The 27,621-nt window shown below is 37.5% G+C and overlaps 2 protein-coding genes across 8 annotated transcripts; one reads left to right on the top strand and one right to left on the bottom strand.

Annotated features, from left to right (window-relative positions):
* Positions 1–1,978: 1,978 nt before the first annotated feature.
* stk33 (serine/threonine kinase 33) lies at positions 1,979–22,480 on the bottom strand. Of its 7 annotated transcripts, none has more exons than XR_015094293.1 (16): positions 15,203–15,527; positions 12,896–13,000; positions 12,370–12,483; positions 11,238–11,342; positions 11,017–11,155; positions 10,604–10,686; positions 9,929–10,016; positions 9,659–9,734; positions 8,623–8,735; positions 8,392–8,477; positions 8,233–8,305; positions 6,647–6,780; positions 6,048–6,122; positions 5,029–5,157; positions 4,142–4,219; positions 1,979–2,663 (listed from the first exon to the last, which is right to left on the bottom strand). XR_015094293.1 is itself a non-coding variant. In XM_086070405.1 (16 exons), exons 3-16 carry the CDS (start codon positions 12,998–13,000, stop codon positions 4,211–4,213), a joined length of 1,329 nt encoding a protein of 442 aa, XP_085926531.1. In that variant the 5' UTR covers positions 20,745–20,832; positions 22,377–22,480; the 3' UTR covers positions 1,979–4,210. The 7 variants fall into 7 exon arrangements, 6 of the variants coding, with proteins under 6 accessions (XP_085926531.1, XP_085926533.1, XP_085926532.1 ...); XM_086070405.1 differs by lacking the exon at positions 15,203–15,527 and adding exons at positions 20,745–20,832; positions 22,377–22,480 and having other exon boundaries at positions 1,979–4,219; XM_086070407.1 differs by lacking the exon at positions 15,203–15,527 and adding exons at positions 20,745–20,832; positions 22,120–22,204 and having other exon boundaries at positions 1,979–4,219.
* A 1,253-nt stretch (positions 22,481–23,733) lies between these two features.
* LOC147177177 (uncharacterized) lies at positions 23,734–27,277 on the top strand. Its single transcript, XM_086071637.1, has 3 exons — positions 23,734–23,882; positions 26,033–26,077; positions 26,243–27,277. Exons 2-3 carry the CDS (start codon positions 26,038–26,040, stop codon positions 27,007–27,009), a joined length of 807 nt encoding a protein of 268 aa, XP_085927763.1. The 5' UTR covers positions 23,734–23,882; positions 26,033–26,037; the 3' UTR covers positions 27,010–27,277.
* The last annotated feature ends 344 nt before the right edge of the window (positions 27,278–27,621 follow it).

Here is a 27,621-nt window from a genome sequence, read left to right as displayed (position 1 = left end):
CTCTTTTCATCATCGTCAGTCGCCTTTAAAAAAAAAAAGAAAAAAGAAAAAAGCTTAATTACATCCGCTAATTATTTGCCGAGGAGGTAGAGAAGCATACGAAGGCGCTCGTCCCTGCTCAGGAAGGCAACACAAACATGGAAGGGGATCAGGATCATCAGCATGTGTGATGAGCTCACACAGATAACGTCGCCACAACACTTCCATGACATTGTAGCTGTGTTACCTCATTACCGCAATGTCACAGCAGCGGCGTGGGGATGTTGTGTTTGGGGAAGTGGTGGGGGTGAACGGGGGCATAATAAAGGCGGCGTACGAGGGGGTTGGGGGTCCGCTGCAGGTATCGGGCCTCTGCAGATGAGCTGATTAATTAAAAGAGGCTCAATTAAGGTTACTGAGCTGATCCCCTCCCCACCCCTCGCTTTGCTCATTGGATAAAGGTGGATGGAGCAGAGGGGGGGAAGCATCCTTGCTTCTTTTGACATTAGCTCGCCTGCGCTCACTCCACGCACACACGCATGCGATGTTGCCTCAGTGCGGAACACCACACCTTGGCAGGAGTGACAGTCTTCAGGGTCTCAAATGGGGCCCACAGTGTTTTAATCCCTGCAGCCCATCAAGCCACCCGCCCACACTTCCATCTGTCAGGGTGGAAGCGTTTGGGGGAGGGGGCACTTGGGTGCATCTCGTTCCATCCCAGCGGATTTTGTAATTTCCTTCGCCTCCTCGCTTTAGCTAAAATTCACACCCCTAAACTAGCCACCGTAGCATCAAGTCACTGAAATCTCTTACACTTTTTTTTGGGGGGGGGGGGGGGGCAAAATACAATACGTACTGCAAGTACCATTTTATATCTGGACCCACCTTCAAAGTAAAGGTCCTGAAGTTTGACTTCATATTTTTTGTTTTCATTTAGCGTGTCAAAAAGATTGTCTTAACGTTTACGCTATTAAACACTCAAGACCAAAGTATTTTTAAACTGGCCAATTTTTTAAATAGAGATGAAATGTATCTTTTATCTGAGAACGACACAAGAACTATAAAAAATAAAATAAAATAAACTGCAAAATGTAGTAGAAAGTATTTGAAATATTATTATAAATGTCGATAAAGTTCCAAGAATGTCCTTAATTTGTTTCTTTTTTTCTCTGTGTACTGTTTTTGGCATATTTAATATCCTAGAAATATTGATTTTTTTTTTAAGTCCAGGTTAAAACTATAATTTTTTCTCATTCGTAAATTTGAGCTCTAAGCATTTAAAAATCTTTTATTTGCACTGCATGTTCTCCTAGTAATTGTACTGTCTTTTATTTATGTACTTTGTTTTTAAATGTCTTTAGTTATTAAATGTTTTAAATAAAGCTTGCCCATAGTAATCAATTATCATTAGTGACCAGGATCGTATAGAATGGTTGAAATTGTCACGGGTGTGAATCATTTTCAAAACAGAACAATTTGTTTTTTATGCTACATTTAAAAAATGAGACCAAAGTTAATTGTTTAAAAAGTTTCCCCACAACAACTGAGATAATGAGGTTGCACAAGTGTGCACACCCTCTTTTTCAGATTAAACCAATCACATTCACTCGTGTTAAATAGGAGTCAGCATACACTTGCCACCATTTTAAGTGCATAAATAAAGTTCAGATGTTCTAGTAAGCTTTTCTGGACATTTTTGTAGACACATTTTACAGCGCAAGCCATGGTTTGCAGGTTGGGTCATGTTAATGGTAGAACATTTTTAAATCATTTATATTGGGCTGGCATTTATTTGAACTGGGGTGTGTAGACTTTTTAAATTCACTGTATATTTTTAAAAGTACACAAAATAGCAAGTAAATACAAAAAATATGGACCTAACATGCTTTTCATTTGGCGGTAGCAATATACACTGAAATTAAAGTGGCATCATCACTTTTCACAGTTTTACAGTTCTATGAATAAAATTGATTGTTGTAAAAAAAACAAAAAAAACAGGTACTGTATATCTCAGCCATTTATTTAGTTTGAAGACAAAAAAAAAAGCTTATTTATTTGTGAGAAAACGCACAGCATCACAGTTTTAATGAGCAATTTGTAATTATACAATGTCAAAAACACAGGTAGTAAACATCAGCAACTTCTCCAGGAAATGAATTCAGCAACCGAAAACAACATTGTGTTTAAACCAGTGAGAAAACATCAGCTTCGCAATTACAATATAATCTCAACAATCTTAATATTTGATGGTTCGCTTTAGTGGGGGAGAAAATAAACAATTCAACTTTGATCAACGTTTAAGTTGTTTCTCGTGCGTAATGCAAACCAACAGGTGGAAGAAATGACAACAAGCAGCTTGTTTTTGTGAACGCAGGCACAAAAAAAAGGCCCCATTGCTGGCCCTCATTCACTTCCAAGATGCAAATGGGCGGATTTGAAATTCAGCCTCTGTGTGTTCTGCTTGGCTACTTTAATGTTGTATCTATGCGAGGGATTATTCTCTCTACAGCGGAAAAAAACCTGTGCTTGAATGGAAGCGCCCTCAAAGTAGCTGCGGCTGCTTTCAATGGCCTCCAAACAAGATTAGAGCCGTGGTGCCCTCAGTCCCAATCCTCTGCATTCGCACAGAGCAGAACCAGCCGCTGTGACAGTCTCTCTGTTTTGACAGCGAGTGGGAGCAGTCGCTGTATTTGAAATTGAGAGGTCACAGCGTCAGAAGGAAAATCCCCATCGCCCACCGCAATGTTGGGATATCATCTTCATTCCGCATCGGAGGAATTGGCTAAATGTTTTTTTGTTTTCTTTTTTGCTTTATGTAATAAAAGTGAAATTGTTCATGCTTTTGGCACGCACCATAAGATATAAGCACACCATAAGATGAAAAACTGGCTGTAAAGTGTAAATAGGGAGAGGTAGAGATGTTGAACTTTGACCTTAACAGGGTCAAGGTACATCTTGTGATTGTGAAAATGGGGTCCAGCGAAGGACTTCCATAGAATCACCAGACCTCGGCCATTTTGTGCTCTTGGATGTCAGTACAGTGAAAGACCTTCTCTGCTATAAAGGGTGTCCACAAAGTCTCCTGCAAGAGCAACTGATGACCCTTTTGTTATGGTTAGCAACAATTATCATCTCATTGCACGTGTGCATTTCAGGTGACCTATTGATGAAATAAGGTAAATACCCTGCAAGAAAAGTGTATTGCGGTTTATTGAACCTAAATCGGATATGCAGACTCAGCAAAAATGTAGAGTGAAAATCACTATGGCGTGCCTTTTGTGTCTTCATCAGTCATAGTGACAATGTAGCAGAATAATGAAGCTCTGAGGTTTCTCATCGGCTAAACATTTGCGCACATAAAAAGTGTACAAAGTCTCTTAAAATGTCTTTCCTTTTTCATTTGTTTATTTATTTTTTATCGGATGAACATGATTTTGGCATGTCTCACACACGCTGCCAACTACTGTGTAATTGATACTAAAAAACATTTTTAATAAAAAAAACATCCTCGCTGTCGGAGTGTAACCAATATGCATTTTTAACAGCATAAAATCTTAACTCATTCACTGCCAATGACGACTATAGACGTCAAAAATTCATTTGAACTATTTCTATTAGTTTAACAATTGTTTCCACTTTTAATCACAATTAATCACAGATTTTATATCTGTTCTTAATGTACAATTAAAAATATATAGGTTTTCATACAAACAAAAGTTAACAAAAGTAGAAAAAAAATATTAACTAATAGAAATAGTTCAAATGAATTTTTGACGTCTATAGCCGTCAATGGCAATGAATGAGTTAATTTTAACTTCATGAATATGAAGGCAAAGGCACCGTATGGCGAAATGAACTCATCTACCAAACATCCACGTCACGTCCCTCAATTTGCACAAAAATACATTTATGGAGACGGGGGGGGGGGGGGGGGCATAGTTGGAGAAAGGATGCTCATATGCAGGTATGATCTACTCCTCATTTTCCTTTTGTAATAAATTGTAGAGAGACTTTATGGACACCCTGCACTTCCTGAATGCTAACATAATATAAACACATTTCTAATAAATAAGCTTTGCTGCATTCAAATGAAGAATTCTCACATGCTACATTTGCCTTTTTTTTTTTGTAGTTTCTGTATGTGCCAAGTGTATTTAAATACCTTAAAGCAGGTGTCTCAAACTCAACCTTTTTGGGATCTGTTCAAGATTCAGGGTGTGTCTGGGCCGCATCAAGTATTCTACAAAAAAAAGGGGGTTCAACTTGATATTCGTAAAAAGTACAACTAATCCAGTATTCTCAATCTTTATTAATAATATTTCGGCAGAAGCTTTCGTGAGCCTGCGCCATTAAAAAAAAAAGTGTTTTTTTTTTTTTTAAACGGCACAAAAGGTGGGGCCAATAAATATCATCCTGCAGGCCACAGATGGCCCCCAAGCTGTAAATTTGACACCACTGCCTTAAATAGTGCCTGTATTGTTTGGGCAGCCTGGCAACAGCTGCTGGTGACAAAAGTCAATATTTGCATAGTCGATCTGCTCTGTCCCACAGACCGAGGCCCTTTGGCAAAAATAGGACAGTAGAGGAGAAATTCTGGATTCATACCGTGGTTAGAAAGTGTACATACTGGCCACGCCATTAGGTACACCTGAAATATGTTTGTGACTAAAACATTAGAAACAGCTCTCAGTATGAGATAGATGTATACACACTACAGCTAATGTGACAAAATCATTTTTTTACTTTGCAAAGGCAGAACGTGAGCAGGTGTACCTAACCAAGTGGCCACTGACAGCATTGTACTATTATTATTTTATTTATTTGACATAACCATCACCAGCGTATCTCTCCTCATTCCCCTCAGATTGCACTATTCCTTCACTTGCCTGCTAAACCATACCATTAAATACAGGAAATCTCCTTCAAACCATTTCTTCATCAAACACTAAATCTACTTTTGTTTGTTTTGTTTTTTTGGTCCCTCTTTGTCCCGCGAGGCAACTCTGTGCCTTTAGTCTTGTTTTGACATCTCCTGACAGTCAGTCATACTTTTAGAGGAGATGGAGGAGATCTCTGTCCGTTTTGATGGGAGTCTGCTTTCTTCTCAGAGTTGACGTTTGTCTTGCGTTGAGACTTGCGTGATTTTAAACTCGACAGTGGGCGGGGTCTCACGCCACTCTGCGGGGTTTCACAATCAGATTCATCTTACGTAACACAATTGTCAATCACATTCATTTAAAGTATTGCTTCAGGAAAGGTTTATTTGGCACCATCTAGTGGTGAAAACAAAAGTAAGCAACATGGATACTGTTTGTTAAGCTTCAACTTTCCTGTCATCTTAAAAATGTAACAATAAAAGATGAGCTAAACTGGGGTGAATTTAAATCAAGCTTATGTGATTCTGGTACAGATATTACAATGTAAGTAAGTAGTATGTTTGTACTGACCTAAAAAGCCTTTTGAAAAAAAAAGGAAAAAAAACAATCATAGTGAACTCAGTATTATCTTACACAACATGAACAAATGTGTGCAACGTTAATATTTTATATTATTTCTATTATTTATTTTTTTATTTTTTTACATCTAATATACAGCCTGGGCTAAAAACACCAATGAAATATGAAAAAATATATATATTATGTTAATTTATTATGTATACCCAGTTAAAGTAGTCATGAAACAGCTAAAAAAAATAATAATACAAAAATAAACATCTTAAGAACTTCACTGTTGAACAAAATGACTGTTATAAAATATGAAATGGGAACGGTGCGGGTGGGGGGCGATCAAAGACAATCGCAATGTTTATTAATGTCAAACATTGAATTGGGTCAAATTGACCCAAATTGAGGGTTATTGGGATAAATGAACAAAAGCAACTAAGGATCATATTCTCCTTCTTCCTTTTTAACACACCTTAATTACTTCTGACCCACCCACCATCCATAAGTGGCAAATGTGTGTGCAGAGATCGTGGAGTTTTTCTAACACTTGAAATTATGGCCGTAAATAAGCAACAACTAACACACAAACTAGAGGAAAGCTGAGGGGAAAAAAGTCCAACATACCAGTGGTGTGGTGGGCTTAACTGCACTGGCAGTGATTTTCTCTTTGTCCTGTGGATGGCCACTGTCCTCTTTGGTCTGAAGAGAAACAACCATAAATAAAAATGAGTATGACTTTTATCAAGAGGTATTAATTGAACAATGTTTTATCAATGTGGTTGTCGTAGTGTCAAGGTCAAAATGTTAAGGAATGGATTTGAAATCAAAAAATAAATGTTTTCACATTTATCCAGATTCATCCATCTTCTCAAATCCACAAAGTGTTGTGAAGAATGGATTAATAGTTTAGTTCATAATCTCACATCGAGACAAATAGCTCTAAATGAGCCCATATAAAGTTTTTCCTCTCATGCAGTTCCTCAACTTTCAGAGGAAATGTACGTTTTATCTGGCTATGTACCTGTCGGCAGTGGGAAAGTGACAAATTATGTTTACGAATTGCAACTGCGAAGCGCGGCGTCCTTTATCATCAGAATGTAAAATGTGTATACTGCCGACTGAAACGCAAATCCTTTTTTAATAGAAATGTGATATCATGTTTACATGAGGGCCATACAGATCCCCAGTAAGGAAATGCATTTGCGGCTCGAGTGACTGAGTACCGGTTTGTTGGATGTGGAAGGTGAACAGGAAGTGTCATCATGGTTCAAGCCGTTGCTTTTAATCTCTGGCGATGTTGGTGAACCAGGCCGGGGAACATGGGAGGGGTCCAGGCTTTTGTTCGGGTTCTGCGTATCTGGCATGGACGGCAAGCAGAAGATTTCACATTTATAATTCATATTTACTTCGTTTTTTGTTTGTTTGCTTTTGCCCATTTTGTTTTGGGTTTTTTGCACTATTTTTATTTTTTAATTTTTTTTTACAATTGTATATTCTAATTTCAAAACCATCTTACGTTTTACTCAAAGTATTTGATGTGAGGTAATGCTAATACTTAGCTAATAGCTAATACATTAGTGTGGGGGAAAAATATATACTAAGAACAGCAGAAAAAGTACTTCCTGAATTCAATTCAACTTTTTCAATTCAAAAATTTATTTCACTCTTTAAAAGAAAATAAATGAAAGGGGACATAAAGAAGTAAAAACTTGTTGTATCTGTCCCTGATCAACATGCACAAACACACACACATATATAATCAACACAAAACAAGACGCTTTCAGTATAACAATTTTATAAAATAATTCAACAGTATGTCCTTGTGCTATACAGTGTTCCCTCGTTTTCCACTGGGGTTAAAAAAAAATACCCGCAATAAATGAAATCAGCAAAATAGTTAGCTTTACATTTATTATAAATGTTTTATGGCTCTAAAAACCCTCACCATACAGTTTCTACACTTTTCTCATCGAGGCATTTACATTTTCTCACATTTGTCTTGTTTAAGCATTTTTCTCAATGCTCAAACATTTATAAATTTTATAAAATAACTACATTATTGTAAAAAAAAATCTGCGAAAAGGGAACACTGTATATGATTTTTCAGTAATTGTGCTTTTGCACATTAAAAAAATAATAATAATACAGATAAACTGAGAAGATTTTGTTTTATAATCCAGATTGTTCCACAAACTGACACCTTGATTTAGGTTTGGGGGAAACAAATGTCTGTTCCTCTTAATTTTTACTCACTTTCACTTTCCCTTTTTTTTTTATTATTATTATTTGATTTGTATATTGACTGGTAAAATGTCATGATGGGCTTTATACATCACGGTTAAACTCCATCAATTCATGAAGTTTTTAGTTGTAAAAATAATGTATTAGTGTGGTCTCTGTATCCACAACCGAAAACGACACAACTAGCACATGTTCAAGAATTCAAGGTGAAGAGAGCCAGATTTGATGGAAAGGCCACTCTCGCTGTTCATTTTGTTTACCAGTAAAACTCACTACACCTATTTTGAATTTGAAAAAAAAAATCTGACTCCATTTTTCAATAAAGAAGGATTTGGTGCATGTGCATAGGAAACTGGTCGGGTTCAGTGCCGCCAACAAGGTTAGGAACCGCTGCATTAGTGTGACCTATAACCTCGACAATTCAGTTTCACTAAAAACATTCAAACTCATTGAATGGGAGTCACCAATCACCAATAATCAAACTCCAATAATCTCTCAATAAAGCTCAGAGGTTCTAGTAGGATTTTCAATGGATATTAGTTGTGTATTTGTCATTAAATGATGTTACTCTTCTCTTGTTGATGGAAGTTGTGCATCATCTCCAGTGCATTGAGCGGCATCGCCGGCGTGTTGGTGTCACCCTGTAAACAAAGCACCCAGTGAGCGCTCGTCATTCCATTCACGTTGGGCGCTTTGTGGATGCAATCGGAAGAGTCGGCTGCCTTACTGTAATCCACGGGTTGTCGCGTAACTGATTAGCTGACATGCGGTAAGCAGGGTTTTCTTTCAGCAGGCACGTCACGACTGTTTTTGCTGTTGACAAAACAGTCAAGACAGTCGGGGCATTTGTCAAGCGTTTTCTCTAATGACACAAATGTTTCCCTCTTATTTCAAGACCAGTGCGTTGTGCGTTTAGCGGGTGGGTGTTTAGAAAAGGACATTGGAGATAAAGTGTCACCTGCATCACTGACTGTGTCCCAGATGGGCGAAGAAAATTGGACTCCTATTGTTCTAATCTCCTTAAGTCGGTTTTCTTTTGATTTGGATATAAATGGAGGCTCCCCACACAGCCTGTTGGCGGACACAGATGAGACTCATGTATTCATAGTCTATGGGTGCATGAATAGTGCTTGTGTGTGTGTGCACAGTTAAGCCCATGATTGTTCATACTCAAGACAAATTATGCGCTGAAGCCCATTTGAATTTATCCAATGGATATCTTGAGAATGGATGACACAACACGTTGTGAAAAGTGTTCATGTTCTCTTATATGTGACAATTCTGAGGAAATAATAATTTTAACATCAGTCTACAGCATGGGTGTCCAAACTTTTACGTTTAAGGGCCACATACAGAAAATCAGAAGGATACAAGGGCCATGTAATGTTATGACGAGAAATCTTGTTTAGTCCTAACACAAATAATTTATTAGTGTTTTTGCATATCTAGAAAAACGCTACAGTATATAAAACAATTTATTTGTAATAGTGGCATCTATTTAAAAGTTATCAGGTATCACTGATTGTCACACCCACATAAGTTCTTTCTTCGCATTTGACCCATCCCCTGAAGGAGCGGTGAGCAGCAGCAGGAGCCGCGCTCGGGAATCATTTGGTGATCTAACCCCGCAATTCCAACCCTTGGTGCTGAGTGTCAAGCAGGGAGGCAAATAAATGGGTCCCATTTTTATAGCCTTTGGTATGACCTGTGTCAAAACTGTGTCAAATGCCATTTTTAGTATATGTCGCGGGCCACTGAAAAATGGATGCTGGGCCGCAACTGGCCCCCGAGCCATAGTTTGGACACCTCTGGTCTACAGGATAACAACGCAACTGTACCACTGAAAAAGCGCATTCATTATTGGCGACATGACTTTTCATGTGCCTCATACTCCAGCTATAGAGCACCTCGTTGTCCGCCATGAGTGTGCGCACTAACTCAAAATTTGGCCTGTGTATGAATAACGTAAGGCTCAACTGTAAGTGTATACTTACAAAATATACATAATGACTCCTACGCTCCACATATCGCACCAGTGTGTGTAACCACGTTGGCTCATCATTTCCGGAGCTATAATTAGAGACGGGGAATCATTTGAAAATGACAATATCACATTTACAACCCCGACTAATTAAGTTCCAGCATAGGCCCCGTGGCGGCAAAATCAAAGACAGCCGACCACATGCGTCCACACTGCGGCTTGTGCCACCCTTGCTATCATCACGACCATCATCGCTATGACGGGATACTGCTGGCATACACACCCATATAGATTGGAGTCCCACAAACGTCCGACAGAATGTTTTCGCTTCCAACACCCAAAGTCTTCACCGATAAGCCAAAGTCTGCAACCTGGTTGGAAAAAAGCAAATGACATCATCGCATTGTTCCATTGGGATCTAAATAAATGTCCCCGATGATGTGGCTTGGAATAAATACAGCAATCTGCACCCTGAGAATTTTAGATACAAACCACTCAGCTACCATGCTTCTCGCTGAATACCATTCAAAAAATTGCATCGTTAAACAAAACAGTCCCTATTCACAAAAAAATTAAGTTCATTTCAGTTCCATTCATTTGCAAGCTTGTTTCCGTTCACAAATCAGATCATGTAAATCAAATACACACAGATAACAAGGTTTTCTCCTCAAATGGGTATGTTGTTTGGAAATGTAAAGCAGCCGAGCTCCCTTTCAACCTGCGCGGCACAAATTGCATAGCTGGCTTCTTATGAATGCAACAACATGCTGAGCTCAGCTGGTAGTTTGCTTTAAGAAACTGCTGCTTTACTTTTGTGCAGGTGTTTGAGACCAGAGGGAGGCTGTCCTAATGAGTTATAGTTATTGCTAAATATAGCGGAAATGGTGGGTGAAGAATATTCCAACACAGGAGAAAAGAGAAATTATGGAGTCGGGTTTGAGAAGAATTGTAACCTTACCCTAATGTCAAGTCTGCCGTTGTAGTCATCAAGAGAATTTTTCAGCAAAATGTTCTCAAGTTTCAAATCCCGATGCATTATGTCTGCCAGTTGAAAGAAGCATATATTATTAGACACACATACAAAAGTACTTGAAATAAACATGCGCGACGTCCCCTGCTGGCCTAAAAGGAAGATGAAGGTCAACAAAGCAAATGGCACCACGCAACTAAAAGCTACAGAAACGTGCACAGAAAAACGCACGTCCAGCATGTAGCAATTTGGTCATGAAGCACATCCAAATGTTATCAAATCAAATGTTTGCTCTTTCCTGTTCGTCTTTCATAATCCAAGAATTGTAGTGTCGAAAAAGCTTGATATCAATGCTGAAAATATGCACTGCTTTCAAAGTTAACAAAACAGAAATGTGTTACTTTTTTTGTGAAGGTAGGTGATGGCGTCAGCTAAGCATCCGATGATGTGTCTCGCCTCCTCCTCAGGAAAGAACTGCTTCTGATGTAACACCTGCTTCAATTCACCTCCCACACACAACTCGGTGATCAAATATGTCATCTAGGGAGGAAGCGCAGATGCACCTCACCACCCAAACTGTAAATGTACCTGAACGTACCTGTACATGATAATAAATGCTTACCTGAGCTGTTTCATAGATCTCCACCAGACGTAATATGTGGGGGTGTTCCACTTGTTTGAGTATTTTGATTTCTTGCTCCAGCATCTTGACCTTTGTACTTCCCGGCTAAAAATTAATTAACTAATTATAATAATAATAATAATAATGAAAAACAGTAACATTACATTTTGATCTTATGTTTTTTTTCCAAAAACAAAACTAATTATAATAATAATAATAATAATAAACAGTAACATTACATTTTGAGCTTACTTTTTTTTTTTTTAACAAATCCTTTGAACGGGTTAACCGATGGTTTTCAAACTTTTGACACCAAGTACCGCCTTAGAAATATTGCGGTATTCGAGTACCACCATAATGATCAACATTAAAACTGTGCAATAAAATCGATATACTGTACTGGATATATTTTAAAAAGTGCTTGAATACAGGAAGAAAAAAAAACTACTTATTGATTCAATTCAATTTAGTGTGCATATTTTTTTCTTTATCAGAATAAATGCTTAACAAACATTTATAAAACATTAAATGTCAATCTATTGTACCTAAAAAGTTAAATACAACTGAACTGTCCTAAAAAAAAAAAAGTAAGGTAACGCTTAAAATAAATAAAACGTTTAAGCCACTATAACACTATGCACAGTTTGATCATGTCATTGAGTTTTTCACGTTCCACACCCAAAAATGTTCTTTACAATATTATGTTGTGCAGCCCCACTAATCTAAACACAACATTGTGATTAATATTTTGCTTGTGAAATATGAGTAAGTTAAGAAGCAAAATCCACGTATTTTTATCCATCTCAGGTGGCGGCCATTTCGCCACTTGCAGTTAACCGAAAATGACATCACAGTTGCTCAGGGCTCAGGTAATGACCAATCACGTCTCAGCTTGCGAACGTCACATGAACAAACTCAGAAAACAGGTGAGTTGAGATTGGTTATTACCTTAGCCCTGAGCAAATGTTATGTCATTTTTAGTCAAAAAGCAAGTTGCAAAATGGCCGCCCCCTGAGAAATTTATTCATCAGAATGCCGTGGTTACACTAGCGGGGGCGTATCGAACATATTGTAAAGACAGTTTTCGGGTTGATTCGCTCTTTAAATGAATCATTCCATTCTAAATACTCACCTCTGCTTTGCAAACCGTTTTGATGGCCCATTGGGTCTGTGTTCTAATATGTGTGGCTTCATACACCACCCCATAACTTCCGTGGCCCAGTTTCTTTCCAAACATGTATATATCCTTTGGGGATAAGAAAATATCCAAATTTGTCATCTTTATTTGCTGAAACTTGCACGTGTCAGACAGCAATATCCAGTTGTGCCAATTTAAAAATCTGGCAACATAGAAAACACTGTGTGTTTGTTTTGTTTTCCAATCTGTGGAACTACATAATATAATAATTTCCATTCAAACGACAAATGAGTTTGCGTCTGCATTTGGTTTCAATCTCAGGTCTAATTAACTCACTCATTATCTGTGTGCACGCAAGGCTAACCAACAGTGCTGTGTGTGTGCTGAGTAGCAGTTACGTATACCAGTAAAGTGAGCTACAGCGCAGCAGCAAAATGAACTTTGATTCATATGGTATGTACAGATGCAAAAGTGTGTGACTGTGACTGATTTATGTTTAAAAAAAAAAAAGTCACTTTACCTCCACGTCACCATCACCAACCAGACGAAAGTGAGGCACATCCCTCTCAGAGATGCTCTTGGCCACTGTGTTTTTTCCTAAGCCACTAAATGCTGCCTCTGCCATCTAGAGACAGAAAAAAAAATGCTGTTATTTTTATTTGCCATGCCTTAATTGACCAATAATGACTCTTTGCTTTTCTAATCAATGAGAAATGTAACTGGAAAAATTGGTGAAGCTGGCTTACAAGAAGTGCTATAACGTTGTAAGTGTTTTGTTGTGGGTGAAATACTGTATAATTTGCGTTGGTAGGTTATATTAATTTTGCCAAAACTAGTACCTTGTGTTGGCGATTGCAGACTGTTTTGTGGTACATTAGCTGGCTTTTTCTTGCAGCAGACACGATGCACTTTGTTTGCTTCTTTTTGAAGTGTAAAAATGATGCCAAACTTTGGAGGTTCTATCTTTTGGGCACTCTTTCCTCTTGGCTCGCCGCCATATTTCTACTTGGAGTGGTGCGTGAACATGAAGAAAAATGATCACGACAAGGTTTCTTGTGATCAAATTATTCCAGTTATTCAATTCATTGTTTTAGCTCTATAATAGGCTCATACAAGATTCTTGAGTTGTGACAACAGCGCAACTTTTGACTAAGAGACAAACTATTAATTTTTGAGAACACGTTTACTAAACTGGGTCTTGATGGAAGAATGACTCCCCATCATCCAATCTGTTCTCAGTTCAAATGACTTTACGACCTGTGCTATGAAAAAAAGGAACTGTTCTTCTAAGTATTTAACTTACGTCTTTCGAATAATTTTTTTTTATCAGCTCCAAAAACATTCTTGAGTTAGCTACGCTAATTAAATGAGTAACTCTGACTCAATCTCAGACTTAATACCTTTGGTGTAGCTTGTCATTTTTTTAATCACTCGTCTATGACCAAACTGCTGTCTCTGTCTGAGCCCACATTAACTTGAAGCGCAATTTAACCACCTTGAAAAACAGTCTCTGTAGCCAAATTAAATGTAAAGCAATTATCAAGTGATGACTGGGCGCAATGAAGTGGATCCACCACATGCACAGCAATTAATTATTAACAAGGAAGCTGTGTCTTTAACCTCTTCACTCTGGTGCATCATTTTAGCCCTGACAGGGCTCTAATAACAGGCCTGTCTTTCCCATTATCTCCTGTCTATTTTCACATCAAAATGATTGTGACAGCCTCTGGAAATTCCAATCACCACAATCATATCTCATTTGGGGAAGGTAGATGTGTGTGATGAGTGTATCAGTGGGGAGGTGACGGCTGGAGGAGGCAGGTTCCGGGTACTTCCGGTGGCGCTACTGATAAGGTGGTGGCGCTTATACAACCAGATCTTCCATCAAAAAGAAGTGGATTGTCCAGTCAGAATTTTCCAATAACTGATTCAAATTACAGTAGCAGAAAAAGTATATGCGTCGTACACTCACCCAAAAGTATCAATATTCAAGGAACATAACTTTAAGAGCAGCAATATCACACTTGAATACACATGTAACATAAGTTAGGGGGGGGGGGGGGGGCAATAACCGAGCAAAACAACATACATAAATAAAAACTGTAATTTAAAAAAAAATACTTTGATGGAAATTCTTGCAACGTGTCATTAAGTAGCTCTTTATAGCTCAAGTGATAATATATTGTATTACCTGAACTTCACTGTAAATGCTGTAAAATTTTGAGTCAAATGATTTGTCCCTCCCTTCATGACAAGAGTTAAACGTAATTTCATTAAGTCATTTCTAAAATGTAAGATATGCAGTTTAGATAATGGGTGGATGGATGGATGGCTGGATGTTCTTTTTTTTTATCTCATTAAATAATTGGTTATTCAATAAATAATACATAATTAAACTTTTAATTTTCTTTACTATAAGATTGTTACATTAAGTATAAAGATTTTTTTTTTAATACCATTAAAATAATTGTCATATTATCAATAGTATTCATCATTAAAAAAATACAAATAAAATCAGACAAAGTTCGGTTTTTGCTAACCAACTTTCCCCTGGCAAATTTCAACGTCTCGACCATGAAAGCGTCTTTTAAAATACTGCAGTCAATCTCGTACGCGTTACATTATCCCTTCAATCGGATTGGCTAATGAATTTTGACAGACAACAGCATCGTCCAATCACGTGTTATATGTCCTTAAATGTGCCAGGTCGCTTCTTGGTTTGTGCCGGTTGATTTCCCAAGTGGAATTCAACATGCATGAACAAGCCCTTACGAGTCGGGTTACAGGTGACAAGACGCTCATTTGTTTCGAGGAAGCATCAACCTACCAGTGTTGTTCCTGCTCGCCTTTCCTCTAAAACAACAACCCCATTATGAGAACACCAAAACGGTGGCATGTTTCACTCGTTTTGAGGGACATTTCTCGGACAGCCGGCACAAGTCTGGGAAAGGCGCTCCTCTCCGAATAAATGGCAGCTTTGGGAGGCTTTCAAGAGCAGCGACCTACATAAGGAGCGATGTGCTTCAATTGTCTTGTGTTGTAACAACGAGTGTTTGAGATGCGGGCCACAAAAAAAATAAAAAATAAAACACACAAGCGAAATACAGTCGTGACGTCATAACCACGTTGCGTCAACAAACTGCTAGTTTTCATCGTTTTGTCTTTCATGAAATACATCACGGCGGTACAGTGACTAAGTGAAAATATACCAGCTGACTGACTACATCAAGACATTGACCAGGTAAAGTTTGACTGCCTTTAAAAAAAAAAAAACGTATTAGGACCAATTAAAAGTGTATGAATAGCTAAGTGCCTTTGCCATTGCAGTGTACAACAAAACTAGAAAATAAACATTTTAAAACATAACTTTTTTTTTTTCTTTTTTTTTTAAATCAAACTCAGTTTAATATTTGACAACCCTTTACGATTCAGTGCAGTCAGCACCAACAGGCCCTTCTTCTCTGCTGGCCTAAACTATCATAAACTGTGACCTACACATATAACCTAAAGTCTAAGATTGTTTATTATATTAAATTGTGTTAATTTTTCCCAAAAAAAGTCAACTCTCTTAATTTTATAGAGTTTTTCTTGGCTGCGCCACTAATTATAAAAACTCATAATAAAAATGAGCAAATATCACAATAGTAAGGCAATGTGTTATATACTATATTTGCTACTTTCTTTTATGAATTGATACTACCTTTAAAAATAATAAATACATAAATAAATACATAATGGAATTACTGTACCTTATGACTAGCAAAAAGATGCGCATGCATTTACCAAGTAAAAACTTTAATTCAAAAGGGCACAATAATTTTGGCCTCGATTGCATTGCTACACTTTATATTGGTGCATTTACACAAAGTAAAATGTCATGTAAATGAAAGGTTTGCAACAGCATGCAGATGCCACACGATGGTGGCTACGCACTTAAAATGTAGCTCATAAACACTATGCATCTAGAATGTACGCAAATCTTCCCATGTGACATAAATAACTATTTAGTAGTTTAATGAAATACAGGCCATTTGTAACATGGGCTATTAGTAACTGCATTTGGGAGGAGAGAGATACTTTTAGTTTCACTTTTGATTGAGCATTTAAGGAACACAAACAAAAAGACTATTAATGAATTAATCTCATAATATTTGTATTGCTTTGGCGAATTTGAACATGCCAAACCAAACCAATTATTTATTCTTCTTTTTTTTTATGTTCAAACAGTCGTACAGGCCAAACCTAACCAAAAAGTAGCAGAGAAGGAACTAATCATATTTGTTCCTTTGCAGGAAAAAAAAACAAACAAAAAAGAAGTGAAGAGCATACATTGGTGATCCGTGCCGCGCTGAGCAGACTGACTGAGCGCTGCTCTCATCTCCAGTTTGGGCAGGAAGTAATTAGAGCCCATACTTCATTCAAGTCGAGTCCATACTCTCTCCATCATCCCGTCAGACAGCAATTTCTGCTTATTTATACTCTACGTGGGCAGGAAAAAAGCATTGTGCTTGCTTACAGCTGGTGAGTGCGGGACATTTTTGTCAAAGCACACACGGTGTCACTTTGAAACAAATAGACCAAGAATTTACAAAGGTTAGCCTTGATTGTCTGACTTTTCTTCCCCATCAACTGGGGATTACGCATATTTACTTTTGAACTATAATCCTCCAAAGGTTGCTAGGCTGTTTGGTGGATGCATATCTTTGGGGAAGTAAAACAAAACAAAAAATATGAATACATAAAATGGATATAAAAAGTCTACACCCCCCTGTCCAAACGCCATGTTTTGTGATGAACTCATTCACTGCCATTGACGGCTATAGACGTAAAAAAAAAAAAAAAAAAAAATTTTTACTATTTCTACTACTTAAAAAAAAAAGTCCACTTTTGCTAACAAGAGTATGAAAACCTAAAAAAAATATTGTACATTTAGAACAGAAATACAATGTGTTATTAATTGTTAGTTAACTAGTGAAGTCACGTGATTAATTACAATTGAAAATGTAAAAAATAAGAGGGTTTTAATCATAATTAATCGCATGATAATTTATATGTTATAAATGTACAATAAAAAAATTCTAGGTTTTCATAAAAAATTTAATGAAATGAAAAAATGTTAAACTAATAGAAATAGTTCACATGAATTTTTGACGTCTATAGTCGTCAATGGCAGTGAATGCGTTAAAAGAAAAAGAAGAAAAAATACTAGATACAATGTTTCAAAACATTTTACACCAAAAATGCAACCTAAACCTGTAAAACTCACTTTTTGCTGTTACTTTTTCCAAAGAGGAATAAAGAAAATATGCCACTGAAATAATGCGGTTGCAGAATTGTGCACACTTTTTTAACTGGGATGTATGTGGCTGCTCTTTACAATACACACACCTGCCATCATTTAAAGTGCCTCTAATTAGCTCCGCATAAAGCTCAGCTTTTCTAGTAGGCTTTCCCTGACATGTTGTTTTGCTTTCTAGCAAACGCCTGAAGGTTTTAGTGGTAACACTGACTTGATTTGGAACTGTTCATATAATTCCCTCCACCTTGACAAAAGCTCCAGTTCCCATTTGAAGAAAAATAGCCCCCAAAGCATGTTGCTCTTTTGTCGATGAGCAGAGTTTTAGAATTATGGTGGGGGGGAAAAAAGTTTAGAAAAGATTTATCTTGGTCTCCTTTTTGTATCACAGAAAACTGGCATTTGAACAGGGGTGTGTAGAATTTTTCTATCCACTGTAACTGATCAATTTCAGCGTACCAAAATTCAGCCCTGATCCCATCTGGCATATGGAAATGAAACTTAAATCGTTACACCAGCCACTCCAACTGCATTTCAATCTCAGTCACATTATCGAGCTAACACTTTAATTATTGTACAGACTCTCTGGAGGTTTGTTTTCTTTAATAGTTGAGCGCATTTGGTTCAAGCAGCACTTTGGCTGTAAAATAGCAGCCACTAAAATTTAGCGGCAACATCAAACAAAGTCTCTCTTCCTAACTGCAATTAACGTGTAAGCTCAATCAATTTTGCTGGAGTCCAAAAGTTACATTTTCCAAATGTGGAACTTAATCATATATTGACAGCTTGGCTTTGATGACAAATGATAAACTTCACAGTCCTAATGAAGCGTGGAATTACATTACCTGATGAGGCAAGAAATTGCATGTTTAGAATGCAAATATAGCACTCATCTTCGTCACCCAGTGATGAGGTGAAACCTAATATCACGCAGGCAGATTATCAAAGCTTGCCGTCGAAATCTGATACAGCGAGGACGTCACGCCCAACACATCGCTGAGGAAAATGTAGTGGCCGTTTCTTTAGGTACACCAGCACAGTCACATTGGTTCAATAAAATACAATGGCGCAAATTTGATTGAATGCGGTAGTGAGCTACATAATAGACACAGTTGGTCGGTCAACTGTGACGTGTTTGGCAATTTCATTGGTCAGATGTGACACGATTATTGGCGGCATGATGAATCATCAGTAAAAATTCATACATGATGAACCACGTCACATTTTAAGCCGCAGGGCTCAAAGCGAGAAAAAAGCCCAAAAAAAAAAAAAGTATGGGCTATGTAGGCCCAATCGCTCTGATCAATTTTCCCTCTCAGCTTCAAAATGGTTTGCTTTTCTCCCATGGACAGCTTCTTCATGTTTGCTTAACAGCAAAAGCAGTTTTCACTCGTGAAACCCGTCAGTCACATGTTCCGATACTTTTGCTCACTTGAAAAGTGGGTGGCTTCAAACAAAAGGTGCTGACATTTTGTCTCATTCATCTTTTAACCCATTCACTGCCATAAAGTAATTTTTTTTAAAGATTATTAAAAATTTGGGGTGACAGTTGATTACAATTTTTAATCATAATTAATCACATGACTTCACTAGTTAACTCACGATTAATCACAAATTTTATTTAAAAAAAATAACATTTTCATACTCTTGTTAACAAAATGGAACAAATATTGAACTAATAGAATCAGTTCAAATTAATTTTTGACGTTAATATCCGCCAATGGCAGTGAATGAATAAAAAAAATGTAAAAAAGATTATTAAAAATTCAAGTCGTCAGGCGATTACATTTTTTTTAATCGTTATTAATCGCATGACTTCACTAGTTAACTCACGATTAATCAAATTTTATATCTGTTCTAAATGTACAACAACAAAAATCTAGGTTTTCATACTCTTGTTAACAAAAGTGGGAAAAAAAGTTAAACTAATAGTTCATATGAATTTTTGACATTTATAGCCGTCAATGGCAGTGAATGAGTTCATCTGAAACCCAAATGTCTTCAGTGTACAACAAAAACAAAGGAACTGACCTTGCCGTTCCAATACTTTTGGAGAGGAAACGTACGAAGCTGCTTTCAGTTGAACTCTTCCGCTGAAGCCCCTTTTTTTGCTTTAATTACACCTTTCAGTATTTTTGTGTAGAATCATCAGTAGGGCACATCTTGACTTGGCAACATTTCAATATTTGTGCACTGCAGCTTACAAATGCACTCCAAGTGCCCACGTTTGTGGCGGGATCGTCTGTGCACAGTCCTTTTCAGGTCACAGCCCAGATTTTCAATTGGATTGCCCGGGCCAATTTAATAAAGACATCTTGTTAGTTTGGAAGTAAGCATGCTGAAAAGGTGAATTTCCTCTTCATCTCGAGTTCAAGGTTTTTGCCAAAATGGACTACTATTTGGAAGTGTTCATAAGTCGCTCCGCAGTGGCTATGGCTTCAGAAAAAAATGCATCCAAGTATTAATGCTGCCGCCACCGTACTTCTGTTGATGTGGAGTGCTATTTTTGAACCAATCAGCTAATAATTATGCTGATAATCCATTAATCTGTCGATTATTTTGTCCGTTATTCAATAAAGCACATTTTAGTTTCCATCCCATTATTCAAAAACGGGAAATTGCACAAATCATGACTTCAACCGTATTTTGACCTGGTGTAAAGTAGTTGAACAAATATAGCCGACATTTTGTGCATTCTTACCGTTAAAATGTGCATGTAGCAGTTGTCTCAGTCTTATCGGTGATATTTTTGCCATAGAGACAGAAAATAACGTGAAAACGCCACAGAGAAATCAATGTATTCAAAGTAGGTGGCCTTATAGCAAGTGGCAACCTAAAATGGCCGCCGGTGGTTTCGCTTCTCGCGACCGAGTAATCGTCGTGGTTAGTCCATTCATATCTACGTCCGTGATTTTGAAGCTATAGAAACTGCAAATGATGATTACGTTACTGATTTAGTCCGTCGCAATGTCGGAAAATAGGCAACAATGATCATCGTTGTTTTCCAAAGTAAAAGCAAAAGTCTTATTTTAATTCCTATTTTTGTAGACAGGCAAGGGCAAATCTAGCTTACCGTGTTTGGGAATTTGGCAGACCGCGCTTCGCCTCGCTGGCCGTTCTGGCAGACTGAGGGCGCTTTCTATTACACACCCCCGGCGCATCTGAAAATTTAGTGGCAGAAAGTAGATGAGACTTTAGACCGGGTGAAAGCAGGCACAGGTGTGAAATTCAGGTGTCGAAAGAAAAAGCCTGCCACAGTTTGACTTTTACCACAGCTGCTTCTACTGTGCCAAACTGGGGTCAGTGTGACAGACATGCAGATTAATGTTACAGAACATGAGGCGGATCTCAGCTGTTCAATAAGCCCCAATATGATTGGTTGTTTTTTTTGCAAAGGATAAAGAATACGTGCCTGTATGTAGACATACAATTGTTGTCTAGTTGTGTTCAAATATACATGGCTTAAAGGGTTATAGCACTACAGCTTCTAGCTAGTCCATCTATGCTGTTTTGTTTTGTTTTGTTAGCATTAAGATAAACTGACGTACACTATGTGGTTATTTTATATACACGTGTAAATCTTTGCTTCGTGTTTTGATTGGCAGTTAACCTTGACTGAGTGAAATACAGGTTTTCAGCCACATTAAAGGTTTATCATGGTCTTAATTTTTACTTTTTGGGGGGGTTCTTTTAACAGGGGTGTGTTCACTTTCGATGTCTGCCTGATGTTTTTTGCTTTGTTGTTGTTTTTAATGCTCAGGCAACTTGGTCAATAGGAAACACTTGATTCAGCTGTATTCTATGTATGTGGGATAATAAAGTTGAATCTGATTCAAAACGGAGACTTATTATCTTTGGTTAGCTTTATTTTTCTTGACAGCTATGACACTAAATTTCAGTGCATCTACTAACCCTAACTAACGTTTTGACTTGAGACATTACATGGCCACAATACTGAGAAAATCAACGTCGTCTCCCTGAATCCAACTCATTTGCACCCCCCAACCTCTCAGCCCCCCCTTGAAGAATTCCATGTTTCTAGTGGTCATGTTTACTAAGTGTCATCTGGCATGAAAACACGCTTTGCCAAAAGGGAAGCAAAAGATCAACTTGTGCCATTTGCTCAGAGCCCTCCACATGTTGCTGGGAGATAAGGGCCAACAAATTCAATTTTTTTCTCCCCTCATTGGTTTAATCCCGGTTAAAGCCAATCTGTGCCCTCAGCCTTTGGGACGCGACGAGGGCAGACGTCTGGAGAAATGTGGGCAGTAGCAGAAACAAGTCCAATTCCGTCGCAATGACAAGCCAGAGAAGTCAGCACATTTCTATCAAGTCGCTCGCAACAGCAGCAGCAGCAGCTTGTTATTAAAATCATCCAAACTGCCGCCCCTCACGTCCCTCAGCATAAACACTTACACATCGTAGTATAGCAACGTTAACCAACCCACATGTACTTTAAGCTTTAACTCCAGCCTAAAGAGAATACACAAAATAGTCCACTTTTGAGCCAATATCCTAACGGGTGCGTTAGCTGGTACACGTTGCCATGGCAACGAGTGTGAAGCAGCACAAACGCGTGCTATGGGCGCTTACAGGCCCCCCGCCCCCCTTTAAAAAATCAAACACACACATACACACATATTGATTAAAAACATGACAACTTTGACAGCGGGTAGTTCTAAACAATCCGATAAAAGCGCCTTACCTTGTGAGGTTTTTCATTTTTGAAAGACTTCAGATGAGAAGTCGGCGATTGACTACGGGAAGGAAAGAGGGACTAAAAGCCTTCGAGTCAAGCAGGCCTCTAGAGGTGGTCTTTTAGCGCCCTCACGAGATAGCATACGTTACTACATGTCCCATCGACTTGAGCGATGGGCAGCCTTCTCCTTTTTTTTGTCCTGGTCAGTAGTCGCCCTCCCGCGGGCACAATTCCTACTGCAGCTTTTTAAGTATTTCTTCGCCTGGTTGAACATTGAATTCATTTAAATTGACCATACTTTGAGGTGACAAAATTACAGGTTGTATTTTTTTAAGTAGAAGTGCAGCTACTGTGTAAAATAACATAAAAAATACTCATTTGGCATCTATAAGTTTAAAATTATTACTTTTTTTTAACCGTCTTTGCATGATAATGAGTTTTACTTTTCCATTTAAAAAAATATTTAAATTGTGTTGTTATGATATTGGTTTTCATTTATTAAAATACTATTGTTCACAAACCTTTTGTTTTATGTATCACAATAAATAATACAATAAATTTGGTATATTTGTCCATCATGTGATTTTCTTTACAGTATGTAAAATGTTTTTAATAGAAACAAATTAATTGCTAATGTGAAATAAAGGGTACTACTGTATTGAATCAAAGTGTGGCATTCTGATTCGACTCCGGTACTTAAGCGAAAATGTAAGTACAAATTAAAATGATCTTTAATACTATTTTGATATTTTGGGACAACATACTATAGTTTCCACTAGCGTCCTCATTTCAAAAACATATAGGTTAATTCAGCTGTTTTTAAATTGGTAATTAAAATGTATGTAATTCATCTATTGAAATAATTAGTTGTTGCAATAAATTGTACTCAAATGTTGTCAAAAATTAAAAGTAGTCCTAAAGCCCAGTTTTCAGGCGGTTCTATTACTCACCCAAGAATAATAATAAAAAAATGCCAGAGGAAGAAGCTACAGCATATTTATTTAATATATTACATACAACTTCTCGTCGATTTCTGGGGTCAAATGTCATAGTGGTATGTGAATTTTGACAGTCGTCTTAATAGAGATTCAATAGGCTGCTCCGTATGAATGCTACTGTTGCTGTTGTTATTTAATGAATACACTGATTAATATTGATCTTAAGAGCACCGTTCCATGTGAGTAGCTTGCAAATGAATAAGCACACACAAAAACAATTGACTTGTTTTTGCACATTTAGAATATATCATCATAATGATGACATTATGTGTCCCGTCCTCAACTGTTTTAATCAAAGCGTTTTGATTCAACGCTTACAAAGATTGCGTGATGTCACTGAGCATTTATGTCTGCACTGTATTAGCATGCATTATATTGAACCACGTCCGGGTTCAGTTTGGCGGATAATTATGGTAGAAGTGCATGTTTTTAAAAATGTCAGAATTGGAAAACCCGCACCAAATTACCTCTGACTGCAAAGACTGAAGGCATCTAATAGAGCAGTCCACTGAAGGTTTGTATGCACATTAGGGGTGGGCCAACATTTGTGCTCAAGGGCTGCGTTTGACTTTGAAAATGTGTGTACGTATGTTTTTCTTACTTAAAATATGTATGTAAAATATGTAAAATTGTTTATTTCGAATATTCAATAACAAAATCTTAATTCAATCTCCTTTTAATTATTTATAATTGCTAAAAATGTTAATGAATGTATTGGGGGGAAATTATATTTTATTATTTATATTTTAAAAAACAATCACCCAATAATCAATAATAATAAAAATGTCCCTGTAGTTAAAGCGCTGTATAAAAAGCAGTCCATTCCGTTCATTAACTCATTCACTGCCATTGACGGCTATTGACGTCAAAAATGATTTTGAACTATTTCTATTAGTTTCACATTTGTTTTCCCCACTTTTGTTAACAAGAGTGTGACAACCTAGAATTGTTTTATTGTTCATTTAGAACGGATATAAAATGTGTTATTAATGAGTTGACTATTGAAGTCATGCTATTAATTACTATTAAAAAATTTGATCGTCTGACGCCCCTAATTTTTAATAATCTTTTCTTTTCTTTTCTTTTATTAGGGGCATCAGGCGATTATTATTTTTTTTATTGTAATTAATCACATGACTTCACTAGTTAACTTAAGATTAATCACACATTTTATATCTGTTCTAAATGTACAATACATTTTTTTCTAGGTTTTCATACTCTTGTTAACAAAAGTGGGGAAAAAAATGTGAAACTAAAAATAGTTCAAATTAATTTTTGACGTCTATAGCCGTCAATGGCAGTGAAAGAGTTAATTCAGCAGCTTCGTGCTTAAGTGGTTAGCATATCAGCATCACAGTTCTAAAACCGTGGGTTCAAATTTGGCCTCTAGCCTTCCTTTATATAGTTTTCATGTTCTCCCGTGCTTGTGTGGGTTTTCTCTGAGTATTGCATCTTTCTCCCATATTCCCCAAAACATGATTTTAAGGTTAGTTAAAGACGGAATTGCCTGTTGTATTGACTTAATGATACAGATACTACACAGTAAATTTGACTCTATTTAGAGTGGGACCAAATAGACTCGGTTTTAGAGTAGGCTGATATTTACACTTGGAAAAGAGTAAAATAAAGAATTGGGGAAAAAAATCAAAATAAAAGTCACTAAGGGTTGACCAGAGCTATGCCCCTCCTACTGTTTTCTTATCTCCAAGAGGAGAACAAAAACATAATTGTGGGTCTTGGAGTTAGGAAGATTTCAGCTGACACGGCTCGGGGAGTATATCAGCTGTTTTAAGGTCGTGAGTTCGATCCTCAACCCTTGAGTGACTTTTTTTTCTTCAAATTCTTTATTTTACTCTATTCCAAGTGTAAATATGACTCTAAAATTGAGTCTAATTGGTACCACTCTAAGTCAGATTTACTCACAAACAACACATTTCTCATCAACAAAGCTGAGAAATTAGGTTCCCGTCACTCATCAATAAATTAATGATCCAACTGTCAATTATGTATAGCATTTGTCCTCATTAGGAGTGCGGGTGACCACATCCAAGAAAACAGTTTTAGAGTCTTCAATTAACCTAAGAAGCATGTTTTGGAAATGTGAGAGGAGAACTGAAGCACATGCGTACACAAACACGAAGGCCAGAGTCCACATTCAAACCCTGAACCCTCGGAAATGGGCCCCAATTGTTGATCAGTTATCCAAAATGTCATAAACACTTCTTTAATTGTATAATAATTACAGCAAACAACCAACATCTAATCCAGGGTGTGTCAAACATACAGCCAGAACCGGCGCGTAGTCGTCACTGAGTCTAATCTGGCCTTAACTACACATTTTCAATAAAAGTAATTGTTGTTGCTAATTTTGTCCACTGGAGGGCGCACATCTGAAATTGGCTATCGGTAATTCAAGATTTGAAGCCTGATCTTGATTAAATTGAGAAGGCTAATAGATTCCATATTTTAACAGAAAGTACATCTAGAATGCTGTGCTACCTTTGCACTGTGAAGAATACCGTTCGGTGAAAATGAATGCCAACTGTGAAACTATTTTGAGACTGAATATTGCAAAATATCGCTCAACAGCTTCACGAGTTTGGTAAATATGACTCTTATTTGGTGTTTACTACCTTATTGAATGAAATGTTTGATTCCTCTTAGATCAAATGGACGGCCAAGGAGACGGAGACCACAACGGTCCAAATCGTAAGTTGATGTCATGCGATTGTAGAGCGTTTTGTCTCAGCTACAGTATGTTTTGGTGGTTTTGGTGTTCTGGGGTAGGCCGCAGCGCTGGCCACATAGCAAGTGGCAAAGCTAAAATGGACGGATGCATGGTCGAATCAACTCCAAGTCTGAATTATCTTGCAGGCTACCGTACGTCCATGCCAGTAGGAGATCTACCACCAAGTGATGATAGTGATGATGATGATGATGATAATGATGATGATGATGATGATGATGATAATGATGATGACCATGACGATGTTGGCGATGTGGAAGACATGGAATCCGTTTTCCTCATGCATTTGTTTGTCAATCATTACATGAGATTCTTTGTACCTCCGCGAGCGACGCTGCAACAAGCTAACGCTGACAGTGAAAACATTGTACGAGATGTCAAGATTGAAAAAAGTAACGCTGATGATATCGTTGACCATGAAGATGAGTTGGACGTCTCAGTCGGGGCCGAGGCCGAGTCGGGTGCCCACCAGCCAATGGAAGAGGAAGAAGACCCCTTGCCGGGACCGTCAAGGAGCAGAAGTCGAGAAGACGAGGAGGAGGAAGACGAAATGAGGAGCAGCAGCAGATACTTCCGCTGGTGGCACGAATTTGACAACAGTTCGGACGGCAGCACAGACTTAGATAATGACGAACAAGACCCCGTGCCAGGTGGCGCTAAGAAAAGGTCGCGGGACGACCTGGACGGGAATTTAAGACTGCAGGGCGACCTGTCCCTTATGACTCTGAGCGGCCATCACGTTCACGGCTCCAAGAATCCTGCCAACGAGGAACGAGGAGGAGCTGCCAGGGTGGGCGGCTTTCATTTTGGTGCGCAAGAGACTATGGATGATGCGCCGTCCAGAGAAAACTATGACAAAGAAAATAAGAGCGGCAAGAAACGATTCAAGAGATGAGAGATGTAGTGGCTGTCTACAGAAAAAAAATGATTACACATGTAGTTTTCACTTCATTTTAGTCACTTTTAACTGAGACAGACTTTTATTTAATTTCTGAGTCCTTTCATTGACATGGAATTTGCTTTAGCACAGCAAATAAGTGAAAGAGTCACTTAAATGGGGATACAAGCATGACATTTGGTAGTTTTAGACATACTCTTCAAATTACACTTTTATTTAAAATATATATAATAATAATAATAAAAAATGTATATGTATATATATATATATATATATATATAAAATAAAATAAAAAGCTTAATCAGTTTCTACTACTAAAAACTACTAAAGGCTTCATCTTCATCCGCAGCATGAATGTGGAAAGCTCCATGAGACCGAACTCAAATTTCTTTAAACACACTGAATAGTCAGTGCAGACACAGCTACATGCTACATTTGATCCAGTCGCTAAAAAATCAGGGTCATCTTTATAGCATTGAAAAGGACCATCTTAATCAATAGCATTGAAAATCAATTTTGTATATGTGTCAATGCAGACATTTATCCACTGTCACCACTACTAAAATATAAATAAATCATTGGAATCGCATTAATAAATAGCACGAAAAG

The sequence above is a fragment of the Leptonotus elevatus genome, chromosome 3 (genome assembly GCF_054856555.1).
Source record: "Leptonotus elevatus isolate MCC_2025b chromosome 3, RoL_Lele_1.0, whole genome shotgun sequence".
In the NCBI taxonomy this organism is placed as follows: domain Eukaryota; kingdom Metazoa; phylum Chordata; class Actinopteri; order Syngnathiformes; family Syngnathidae; genus Leptonotus; species Leptonotus elevatus.
This window is presented reverse-complemented; position numbering and strand designations above follow the sequence as displayed.